Source organism: Pyrgilauda ruficollis, unplaced genomic scaffold, assembly GCF_017590135.1.
Source record: "Pyrgilauda ruficollis isolate IOZ18807 unplaced genomic scaffold, ASM1759013v1 scaffold21, whole genome shotgun sequence".
Taxonomy (NCBI): domain Eukaryota; kingdom Metazoa; phylum Chordata; class Aves; order Passeriformes; family Passeridae; genus Pyrgilauda; species Pyrgilauda ruficollis.
The window spans coordinates 7,740,752-7,753,830 of record NW_024520318.1 but is presented as its reverse complement, the minus strand read 5'-3'; the positions used below and the strand labels follow the sequence as shown (position 1 = coordinate 7,753,830).

The window sequence follows — 13,079 nt, the reverse complement described above, 5'->3', positions numbered from 1 at the left end:
CATAACTGGAATCTCCTGCTTCTGCAGAGAGAATATCCTAAACTGACTTCAGTACCATTCTAAAGAGAAATAAAAATGTGAAGTGTGGGGATGCTTTTTAATTTAATTTTAAACTCTCCATGAGAGCATCCTGTCAAACCAATACTAAACACAGAGGCTGAACTTTACCCTTTCCTCACACCAGGAAAAAGAAGAATTCTGGGAGGAGGCATCTTAGTCCATGACAGGACACAACTCACTTAAGACCTTCCCACAACTTTTCACTGTGACACTAAAGGTCACTGACTGTTGTCTGAAGATTCTACTTTTGAGCCCAAATTTATTCCATGCCACCCACAGTTGCCAAAAACTGCAAGGAAAGCAAAGAACCTCAAGAGTTCCCTATGAGAACGGTTTACTATGAGTAGACACACTCTCCTTCCTAATCCCCCCAAACAGGCAGCTGGACACATTTAGAGCTTCACAACAGAACAGCCTACACAACAAAGAAGAGGCAGCTAACAGAAACAAGAGGCTTTTGGAAATACAAGAGAAAAATCTCAGCTGGTAGGACAAGGAGGAACACACGCAGAAGTGGTGTTTGTTTCCATGCACCTTTTCCTGTGCCTGCCCCTTCCTCAGCCCTGTGCCACGTTCCCCACAGCCCCTCCAGACCTTCCCATCACAGCACTCGTTGTGATGGTCACAGAACTGTCACTCAGCAGCTGTTGGAATGTACAGGATTCTCCACAAACTGAGCACCCTGATCCTGTGGATGCTGCACCTCAGAGGCCGTGGCTGAGTACAGGCAGAACACGCTTTAACTCACACACTCATCTGGGGGGTCTTTGGGACACAGAAGGAACATTTACTGTGACAATGAACTTCTGTACCTGAGAGGCAGTAGCAGAAGATTTGCAAGTGACATGTTGAAAAGGGTTCTGGTTAAAAGACAAACAAAACAAAACGCATCTCAACAGAGCCTGAACACCCTCATGTGATGACCACCATGACTGGTCCCAGCTGCAGTGCCACAGAAGATACCAGAATCAGGAACTGCACACTTTGCAGCACTGCAGTACCAGCAAATATGACCTTCAGAGCCACATCAGACTGTGCTCCCAGAATTGTGACACAAGAGATTACACAGAGTAGAAGGAATTCCCATTTGGAGGTCAGCAGGCAAACCCCCTGCTGCAGATGGAGTGACCTTCACAGCTGTGGCCACAGCAATACAAAACTGAAACATTCCAACACTCAGGATTTCAGACAGAGTATTTAGTTCATCCATTATGCTCAAGCAGGCCTTTAAATTTACTGCAGAAAGTCACATTACAGTGGCTGTATGTTGGATCAGATGAACCAGAGCATTTTTTTCCTTAGAATCTGTTACCCTGAGAGCCAGGAGTCCTGGATATTATCCAAAGACTGCCAGAAAGAGGAACCAAGATAACTCAAACCAGCTACCAAGGAGCAAACCCTCAACTCTGGATTTCGGAGGTCTAATGTCTCTTTTTTTGGAGAATCTCCTTTTTCTTCACAAGTTAGATACAAAAAGCAAGGATCATGCTTGAACTACAACCTCTGGAAAAGTTACTATTACTTTTTTAAAAAATGGCAAATGAGACCTTCTGTAAGTCTGGAAACAACAATTCTTTTCTGTTAAACTCACAGTTAAGTGTAAAGAAATGCTGTGAGAACATTAAGGATAAACAATCTAACTAGATATATTGTTTATCACTGCCTGGTGAACATGGATTTTTCTATTCCCACTACCTGTAAGGAAGATACATATGCTAGAGTCCCTTTTCTCACTTTCTCTCTGTAGAGGACAATTATAGTCGTACTTTTATACCAATAATTCGTTATTGGTATATACCAATAAGTCGTAATTTTATTTAAAACCTGGCATGGCAAGGCAGGAAGATATAATATTCCCTGAAGACCTGAAACAAACTCTCACGAAACACAAGGCAGGAGAGACAATGCTTTAAAAAAATTCATGAGTATAGAGAAATACCAGGCATTATTAATATTTGGGTGGCAAACAAAGTATGTTCATAAGGTGAGATTTGGAATCTCAATAAACATAATACTTCATATGAGAATGGCCCATTGGATGTAATAAATCAAAAAGCAACTGAGGTGCAGAATTAAAGAATGAATCAGCTTGCTAAAGAAAAAAAAAAATCAAACCAACATTCTATGATGCAATTTTTCTTGTAGATACCAAAAATATGAGTATTTTGGAGATGGCTCAATGACTGTCTCTGTATGACATATGTAAATAAATACACAGACATTAGGGTACAGTGGGAGTACTACCTAGTGGAGGTAAGAACTGTCGGGCAGGCAAGATGGGTCTAGCAGCTGCCTACTGTCCTCCCCTCTGTGCCTGCTTTCAGCAAAGTCACATGCTGAGCTGACTGAACCCTTATCTTCTTCCATCTGGAAGGACAGAAAAGCAACAGATCTTATAAAGCACCACGCTTGCATTGCTTTAAAACAGTTACCATTGTTACAAGAACTTTCACAGGTCTGGTCTTGAGAGAACAAGGCAATTTACAAGGTCAAGAGGCAATTTTTATTTTTGGTGGATCAAATGCGGTTTCTCAGCACCAAAGTTTGGCCTTTTCGTGCTCTATAGACAAAACAAATTTGGAATCTATCTAAAATTCTTAGAGATTCTGAAGTTTTATTTGTTTTCCCCCATCCAACAGAAAGAACCATTTCAGTTTGTTTGTCTTACTGCAGGTTATTCCATATGCCACAAGACACCCATTTCAACCCAAGATTTAATCACACTGAAAAGTTGGAACTTTGAGGGATGGGGAATGTGTTTAATCCTGTACACCAAGTTAAGAGCACTGCAGGGTACTCTCCTGAGCACAGACCCCAGCTGCCAACATTCTGATGCCACAATTAAGTTAAAACTTGCTCCCTACTGTAAATCTCACCATCTTTAACCTTTAATATACTGTATACAAAAATCCCAAACAACTGGATTTAAAATTTTTAAAGAAAATATATAGGAATGTTGACATCTAACAACTTCACTCCTTTTTCTACTCTTTGTATCAAATTAACCTGCAAGTGCCAAATTATTTCATTATTTCCAAGTCATTAGACAAAGGTTTCTTCAGGTAAGTAGTATGCACTTTTGTGACTGAAGTCAAACACAAAATGGTGCATTCTTCCCTCATTTCCTCATCTTCCGGTGACTGATTCTGTGGATTAGCCAACAGATCAACACCAAGCTTTGCTAACACAATGAACAGGTCTGTAAAGGAAGAGATCACCCTTGATCCAAGTGCAGCACATCAGGGGGGTCTGGCACACTTGGCTAGTGGGAATTCATGCTTCCACTGGGACAGTTTTCTTGGAAATTGCATGTTCCTTACAGAAAACATAGGCTGTAAAAGGAACAGAAACCTCTCTGCTCTCAACTCGACACAGCTGGGCTGGGTCAGACCTGAAAGCTGCAGGGGGGGAATCCTATGGAACAGGAGCTAGAGCTGAAAATACAGACAAGAAATGAAGGCCTTAAAGGCAGGGCCTGGAGCTCTGGAGACAGCTAAAGAGCAGATCTGGACAGAGATGAAGGGAAAACCAGGCAACAACAGACTCATGAGGCTGGAGGTGGGGAAAGAACAGGTTTTGGCTGTGACAAGGTAAATGCTCCAGAGCCCTGGATATAACACTGTGCGCTGACAGCCTTCTCTGTAAATAAAACTCTTTCTGGTGTCTTACATTTCCCCAGTTCTGGGTACAGTTCATAACACACTGTCCAAAGGCAGAAACTCTGTAAACACAGTTAATCCCATCAGCAAGTAGAATTAAAACATCTGTCCAAGCAACACTTCTCAAATGTGACTTAAGATTTCTGACAGTTCTTACAAAGCACAGGACATGTAGACATACATGCACACAGAACACTTTCTTTACAGATAAAAACATGGAATGAGATATAGTGGGACCCAGTTAGCACCCGAAGGTACCTATTTCACATATTCCAAGAACAGGAGAGACACCTATGAAGGAAAGCAGTGCTCAGCCACACTCCAGCTAAGCACACCTGCACCTGCCTGTGCTGCCTCACTTCCTCTTCATGTCACGCTCTAAAAGGGACAGTAAAGTTCAGAGGCAAGACTTTAACAGGCACACACAAGAGGGCAATTCTGACTTACAGGAGTCACCTGGACACTTAGAAGATCCCCTCAAAGATCTTAACTGTACATCACCAATGTACTCAATACAAATGTGAACATTTTTGCACACTGTGAAGCCTACAGAAATAAAAAAAAATATTGTAACATCATACTTCTCTTTAATTTGCATTCATAAAGAAGTCATCTTTTGATCTCAAGAGAAGAGTAAGCATTTTGGCAGCACAAGGCATAACTCAGTTTAACCTGCAGTTATGCTCTTTCTGAGACTCTTAATACATATTTACAAACAACAAAAACCTGCCAAAGTCTGTTCATCAACGTCCATGCATTCTGCAGTCACAAAGGATGCAGTCCCTGGGTGGGCATGTACAAATGAGGTGTGACAGATTAGCTGTTTTACAGCTATGTATTCACCAGGCAGCTGTTTTGTTTCATGCTCCTACAGTTTTCCTTGCCCTACTGCTTTGGGAAAACCACAGAAACCAACTCACGCTCTTCACTCCAAATTAGATTTTGTTTAGTATAGTGAAGTGAGTAGTTTCTGTCTATCAATTGATTTTCCTTTTCACTGTTTTACGCAAGGATCCACAGGATAACTTCTGAACTTTGTCCAAAGACAGAATAAAGAACTAGAGAAACCCGAACCTTTGTTTTCTTTTGTTGCACTTGACAAGCTCAACTGCACATCAGAAAGCAGCCAGTGCTCGTACTTCAGGTACAAGCAGATACTCAAGTGCAAAAATTCTGACTTACAAAAAAATTGGATTTGCATAATCATTTGTTACTCATGGACAAAACACATTTCCTCCTTTTTCCAACTCTTCCTCATGTTGCTAAGTTTAACAGCTTTCAAAACTATACTGTACTTTGCCTGTTTTAAAGCTATTAAGTGCTGAATGCAAAACAAAACAAAATTAAACCAGCCCACCACTATCCCCCTGGGTGTTTGGAAATCCAAGGTGTTGTGTTGCACACTGGGGTCACTAACACCACAACACAATGGCTATTTCAAGTTTTGCCTTGTAAAGTTGTAGTGCACTCTCAGAGGAAATACAAATTTTTTCTCTTTTGGTTTAACAAACAGCAATTAAGTCCCTAAAATGTAGGTTAGTTGTTACTCCTAGGCACCTATTTGCACATTTTTAACAACAAAGTCACCTTGAAAAATATTTAAAAGGAATCAGAGCTTTGCATTAATTCTTGCTGTAGGATGTGCAATTACAGATTGAGACATTGCTGATGCATATGAATGCTTAAGTCTTACAAAAGAGAATCAGCATTTGACAACATATCATGGGCTGATCTCAGTGCATTTGAAGAGCTGCAGAATCATATTTTACCTACACAGACACATGTCTGCTTTGATCTTGTTTTGAATAATTTTCTGGGACTTTGTAGCCAAATGCCTTTAGGAATATGTATCTATACACATTGAAAACAAACAACACTCACTTTATAGCTGCACAAAACAGACACAAAAAGCCTCAGCTGCACAAGGGTATGGATGCACCCAAGCTTCAAACATTATCTGCTCTTTTGACACAATTGAAAGCAAATTAAAATGGGCAAATAACTTGCAAGAAACTGCTGCCTAAAGTATACGGATCTTCTCCTGTCACAGCCTTATAAAGCTGAAATTATCCAGCATGCAAATGCACTGTTAATTTTTATCATAAAGAAACCAAAAGCATTATAACCATGCTAGAAACTACGATTATTTAAAAATGGATGCAAGAACAGCTGATCTTTATTCTGGAAGTTGAACATCATGCTAGGGATGTTTTTTCCTTAAAAGAAAAAAAAAAGCACGTCCAACATGCTACTTAGGAGAAGCATTTGGCTCAGAAACACAGAGCAAAGCCAAGAAATCACCAAACGGAATGTTTCTGCACTACACGTATTGCCCTCTCACCCCACTAATATATATTCATGCCTCTTCCCATCTCTCTCAGCACTGGTTAGTTCACCTTGAGCATGCATAAGAGTTGATGAGGAACTGTCCCTCCTACTCTACCTAATTTTGCTCAGCTGATTCCTTGCCCTGGACAATGGCTGCAGTGCGATGAACTCGTCACTTAAAGCAACTCTGTTGGAGTACATCTACAATTGGACAGAGAAGGGATGGAACATACATGTCAGTAAGTAGCAGCAGTAATTTTCTAAGAGAAAGACACAGGACAACACATTGTTATTTAACTGGAATACACATCATATACAGAACACAAGCCTGGTACCTTCAAGACAGCTCCTGGGACCATCACAGCCAGTCACTGTTTGGCAGGACCATTCTTAAAGTACCTTTGCTTTCATACTGAGAGAAAAGGCCTACATGCTTTTACATCTGTGCTTTACCAGACACCTTTATTCTGTCTTGCTTTCTCCTCTCAACAGTGCTGTGATTTATCTTCTGCAAAGATTTATACTTTGATTCACATTTCCCTTACTGTCCAATTCCTCCTGTATGATTTTGTAACAGACGTATATTGAGAAACTGCCCACAAGCTACTTCAGGGCAACTGACCTCATGGCTTTTCTTTAGGCCAGCAAAAAACCCCTGAAATGCAGCAAAACTAAAATAAAACACAGTAACACACATTCACCTTAACTGCATTAAGGACCATAAAGTTAACCAAGCTCATCCTCTATAAAAGTCAACTCGCTTGCCTGTTAAATTTTTAATTTTTAGTTTCGCAGAATGAATGACTGAGATTTAAGTTCCTGTGTAAGAAAAATATTTACATTTAAAAGCCTACCAATTTTCTCTCTCATATCATTTAAACTTCTCTGCTCTCTTATGAAAAACTTAAACTTAGCTACATGCAACATCTAACAGATCAGAGGCAAAATCACAAGTGATGCTATCACCTTATACTAACAAAAAGATATAAAATCAAGGTAAGGCAGATTCCTACAGATATAATGAATTCAGAGCACTAAGGCAAGTCACACACAAAAAAGTTCTGAAAAATTAAAACAATAGGGGCAAACAGTTTCAGCTGAGAAATGTGTGTTTTCCTCATTGCTCCTGGGATTAGTTTAGAATTTAAATGATGGCAGGCAGAAACAAATAACCTAAAAAGCTGCAATTTAGAAACAAGGAACTAGGGCATGTAACAATTTACCTTGCCATAATAAACACTGTAACTATAAACCAAGCTTTTTCTTTCCCCCAATATGAAAATATACCAATGTAGTCCTACAATTAAAAATGAATAATTAAACATGTTCAGTTATACAGAGGGTGCACCTACACAATGAAAAATAAATTTAAAGGACAATACACAAAGTTCCATATTTATTCTTTCAATGACTTCCACAGAATTCATTAGCATCAGTCATCATCCTTAGCATTTAGGACAAAGATATTCTCCAAATTCTTTCTATCTGAAAGTCAGTCTCTTCCTCTGCTTGGAAACAGAAAGAAAAGTATTTACGAGGAATTTTAAACACAAATTATGAGGTATGATCATAAAAGAAGCATTCTGTCACTTCTTGACAACAAATGTGCTAAGCTGATCATCTGCTCCTCTTCAGTTTTATCCACTTCCCCACTGCAAGAACAGTCAATGAAATCCAGTGGAGCTGACTGTCCCATTACAGCAGGAAAATCTCAACAGATTAAACCTCAAGAAAGGAAAAAAGAGGTGCCTTCTTTTTGCAAATACATTTGTAGCTATAATTTCACTATCAGATTCACAAAGAGAAACCACTGATGGCTGCTGAAGAACTTCTGGTCAAACCCCATTTCAGATACCTTGACTTTGCAGCACCAAGAATTAAGAATTTTCAGAGAAAAGACAGTATTTTGGAAAAGTGCTGACTCACTCAAATGCAAAGTGCTGACTCTGTCAAATGCAAAGTAGAAAGCAAATAAAGAAAAAGAAAGAAGATAGCTAATAAAGATGCACAAAGCAAAATCCCCATGGCCAGGAATCAAGATATAGCTACAGGAAAGGCATTAGATATTCGTAAAGATTCCTTCTTAAAAATAAAAAGTCCTACTGTGTCTTTGCACAGCTGTAATGGCATTAAACTGAACCAAAAAAATCTTTAGAAAGGAGTCATAAAGCAAGAGAATGTAGCAGGAAGTATAAGGATAAAGGCAGGAAAATTCACATGGCTTTTAGGGTTTCTATTCAAGCACTTCAAGAACATGAAAAACCTCAAGAGTCACACCAGTACCGTGCTACACAGCAACAGGTGATGCACAGCAAGGAAGGAAAGAGTGTTTGATAAATACTAACACTAGTTTTTGAAGAGAGAAAAAAGATAGGTAAGTATCACTGCCTACAGACACTCTAACCCAAGAAGTGCAGTAATGTGCAATCCCGAGCCTTACCAGCTCTATCTGAACAGTCTTACAGAAGCCAGTGGTTATTTGCTTTGGCTTTAGCTACTGAATTCCAAGACAGGAAAAAGCAGCCAATATTCCAATTTTTGAAAGGGACTAGTGGGATATTCTGGCTAGCAGTAGGCTTGTCAGCATGATGCTGATCCTAGGCAAATGAATAGAAGGCCTCACACGGATTTTTTTTTTTTACACACATATTAAAAGGGTAATATAATTTAAGTAAATCAACGTGCACTTGCATCAAAGTAATTACAAGGTTAGATGCTAAAGATAGCAGCACTGATGCAGTGCAGTCAGCAGTTCTGCATGGCACAGAGCTCAGTGCCACTTGCATTAAGCAATTAGGACACCACAAAATCCATCTGTCACACAGGTGGACAGAAAGCTGCTGACAGGTTTTGGACCATAACTGCTCATGGGATATCTCTTGTCAGCTGGGTTCTTCACACACTTTCATTATTTTTGGCCCTATGCTAATTGACCTCTCATCAATGCCCTGAAAGAAACCAGCATCACCACCTGTAGATGTGTAGAAGATGCAGAAGACAACAGGTTATGTGTTATTCTGTAATCTGAAAGTAGCTGGGGACTCATTATTTCCATACTTGGCACTGATGTCTGCTGTACTGGAATACTGAGTCCACTGGTGAAATCCAAAATTCAAGATGAAGCTGAAGAAGGGTGAAATCAGAGGAGAAATACAAGCATGATGAGAAGACTCTAAAACAATCTTTTTGACTGAAGATGCAAGTCCAATCTACCTATCAGTGCTAAAATTAGCTTGTTCACAAAGCTAAATGAATAAAACAAAAACTGTAACAGAGACCTTCTCAGTTTAGCAGAAGTATAAAAAGATAAAATGTTGAAAACTGAAACCAGAGAGACAGTTACTATTAGAACAATAGGCCAGGATGACTTCTCCATAACTTTGAGTGTTTTCATCTACAAAGATGAAAACACTCAAAGATATTTACCTAAAAGACAGTCTAATCTCAGCAGAATGATTTAAATGATTTTTTTTTGTAGGCTGTATCAGGCAGAAGGGAGATTCCATTACCACAGCATAAGTTTAGACCTTTTCTATGAATCTCTGAAACTGCCACATGGGTAATTAGTTTTAATTACAGAACCAACAATCAAATGCATAGCATATGAAATGATTGAGATTTAAGAAATACTAAATAAAACAAGTTTTGCTAAAGTAATTTTTACAATTATTATTTCCATCACATTTTAAGAACTATTCAGTGCTAATTAGAGCAGTAGCTTCTAATACTTCTTATACCTAGACAAAAAGTAAGTTACCATCTATAAAGCAGTATAAAAATGAGCAGTATGATCCTTTCATACAGCTGCAAGCTGAGATGCAAAAGACTCAAATAATTCTATTATTTTTATTACCAATTACTAAACATAAACATTACTGCCTTGTAAAATGGTGTCCTCACTTTCATAATTTTAAATTAACAAGTGTATTTCGAAATGAGAACACTTCTCTGCACTAAACATGACAGCTATGTAAGAGGGTAACTATTGGTCAAGTTGGATACAAAAGCATAACATTACCTGAGCTTTTTCAGTACTTGATGGTTGCAGATGTCTGTACAGCACTTTCTTCACAACATCAATAAACAAACAAGCAACTACTATGAGGATTATGGCAAACCAAGCAGAACCACTTGACAACAGTTGAACAAATACGAAGTACATGTCCTGGGTATGTAAAAATGGCCTGAAAAGTTAAAAGAAGTGGCAATTACTAAAAAGGACTTCTAGGAACAAAAGTACAGCCCAGGTTGTCTCAAGTGTATCTTTTTTTACATCAAGCAGAGAGACTCAGGATGCAGAGTCACAACTGCACCATGTCCACATGAAGTCCAGCAACCTGTTGGACCTGACCTGTCAATGAGCCCCTCCAGGGAATGGGGGTACTGAACTTTGGAGGAAAAGGTTCTGATTTAGTTTTAAATATTGCTGCAGAGAATCAATCTCTTCTCTCAGACTCTATCTCTCCAGACTTCAAATTACAAGCAAAAATACTTCACTTTACTGATTCAAACCCCAGCATCTTTATTTCTGTTGCAATTATTCACCTATTACATAGCACCTCTGGGAGCCTATTTACTTCTTAAAATGCCTTTGTAGTTACAGGCTGTCAGAGACAGATACTGCGTGTCCTTGAGCACAGGACAGCACAGCAGTGCTTCTTAAATTATTCAAAGAATCACCAAAAGCAAGTGGCCAGTCTAGATTTAAAACCTTTTTATCACAAACTTGTCACAAAATACAGAGCAAGATGGTAGAACATAATATTTCAGTGTTTTTTAGCTTCATCAATATTACATGTGAAAAAAGAGGGGGGTGGGGGGGGAAATCACTTACCAGATAATTCCCCCGTAAAACAAGGAGAATATGAAATAAAATACAATGGATCCCCAAGTAACAAAATGGTTTATCCATGTCCAGAAGTGAGTTTCTAGTGCCATCTAAAACAGAGATAATTTCAGTGAGCTTCTGTTTTCCACCCACTCCACAGAAAATGATAAATACCAGTTAGAACACACTTATGAACTCCCAGCCCAAACATTAAATATTGTTGTAACACACAAAAACTAAAGAAAAATTTTAACCACTGTTGAAATGAAACATAAAAGTCACTTATCTGGAACCCTCAAGAAGCAGTAACTTTGGAATAAATTTTAAATTACTGCTTTATTACATATTTGCCTACACATCCAAACCCAAAGAGCAGCCAGTGTGATATCATACCTTCATCGTAACAGTTATAACCATAACGGTGAAGACCAAAGTACCAAATGTCCAGTTCCCAAACATCTAAGAAAATGGCAAGGCAAAAATCATGGAAGAAAAAACCATTAGTTAAGGGCATTCACAGTAAGTTAAATTCTTCTCAAGTCAGCTACACTAAAGAAATAAGACATAAGCTTGTGACAAGTAATTATCATGAAAAAAGCAAGGAGGATACAACACAAACTACTAGAAAAAAATACAGGTTATGATAAGAGCATAATTAACAACCCCCAAGTCATCTTTCTTCTCAGTTCAAAACAAACTATCACAAAGGCTACATGAAATATGAAAAAAAAAATAAAGGCCAAAAAGTAATATGAAATGATAGGGAAATGAAGACACTAATTTGATCAATTCATTATAAGCGTCCAATAGAAAAGAAATACTGGGTGGAAGGTATTCACTTTAAGTGCAAAACACTTTTGAGTTTAAATACTTCCAGATAATTTTAAACATGCAGCATCAAGTGAAGGTTCACTTTTAACCCCAAGCACAATTATACAATTCAAAAATAATGGTGCCATTGTACTTTACTAAGAAAATTCTAAGGAAAAGACACTTTGTTTCAAGGCTAATAAACATAAAATTAAGCTCTGATTCTGAAACACTGAAATCTGTCACTTTTGTTTTCTCTTGTGCCCAAAAATTAAACGATCAAAACTCTGAACAAGGTCTACAACAATAAAATCTCAGCTCTGACAACCAAGCAGGGATGCTGAGGTTGTATCTATCCACACACATGCTACTCAGGGCTGCCATTCTACACCAGGTCCAGCCTGGAACTGGCTGGGGGACCACAGGGGAGATGTGGCTGTTTCACAGCTGGTTTTGCCACTGACAAACTGAACAATGAACAAATCCTCAACTCTGTGTTTACTGGTAGCAGACTAAGCAAGCAAGGAGGAAGGTAGACATGCAGACAGGCAACCAGAGTCATCCTAGAGCTGATGTGTCAGTACAGCACAGGGGCACGGAACTGGGATTCACACAGTTGTAGTTCTTGTTGCAGAGCTCTGACAAAAGATCCCAACAGCCTGAGGACAGATCTCACAACTGCTTCTCTCATCTACACATAAGGTATAAAACAGAGGCAGCCATGAGTCTGGATTTACTGACCATTTTAAAGATCTTTGTGATAACATGCCTTCTTGAAGCCTTGGATTTACTTGTCCCACCAACAGTAATGGTTAACAAGTAACATGCTTGTTGTTAACTGCTGCAATATTCATCTTAAAAGTAAAATTAAACTTCTCCTGAGTGACCTGTGAAAGAAAGTGTCTTTGCTAACACTGCTTTCAATGGTCACAGAGTTAGAATGCAAAACACAAACAGGTTCTTGCCACCATTTTATTTTTGAACACATTTACACTGCGGATGCTGCATCCTTTAATCCTATGAAGTAACAGATACAATATTTTGTATCTCCTCCTCTTCTAAACTCTTACCATTTGCCTGTTAGGTTTCAATATCTGACGACATGCACAGCATGAAAAAGGGGGGAGAAAAAAGAACTAAAAGATCAAGTTGTTGCACAATGTGTCGAGGTAAGCCTAACAAAGCACCAGCATTAACAAATTATTTACAGTCTCTTCTATTCTGCTGTGCTCTGAACTGAGAACTTGGAATGGAAACTTGAGGCCTTGCACTAACACTACCCTGTACCACAGATCTATACAGGTGATCACTTCTTGAGGACTTAAGAAAGCACTTCAGCAGCACACAAAATCCTCTTGCCCTTAATTTTGGCTTTTCCAGGCACGTATTAAATT

General features: G+C 38.8%; 1 protein-coding gene across 12 annotated transcripts in view; it reads right to left on the bottom strand.

Annotated features, from left to right (window-relative positions):
* Nucleotides 1-13,079, bottom strand: part of ATP11B (ATPase phospholipid transporting 11B (putative)) — a 65,887-nt gene that overhangs the window by 10,041 nt on the left and 42,767 nt on the right. For 7 of the 12 annotated variants that reach the window (XR_005955197.1, XM_041467949.1, XM_041467957.1 and 4 more), the window contains exons 26-28: nt 11,269-11,334; nt 10,882-10,985; nt 10,066-10,231 (exon numbers count right to left, since the gene is read on the bottom strand). Coding sequence is in view for 11 of the 12 variants with exons in the window: in XM_041467949.1 (XP_041323883.1) it covers nt 10,066-10,231; nt 10,882-10,985; nt 11,269-11,334 (336 nt within the window). In the remaining variant the exon portion in view is untranslated. Of the gene's footprint in view, nt 1-4,213; nt 4,266-6,162; nt 6,249-10,065; nt 10,232-10,881; nt 10,986-11,268; nt 11,335-13,079 lie in introns of those variants that run through there. The other 5 variants (XM_041467954.1, XM_041467955.1, XM_041467953.1 and 2 more) reach the window with 2 other exon arrangements.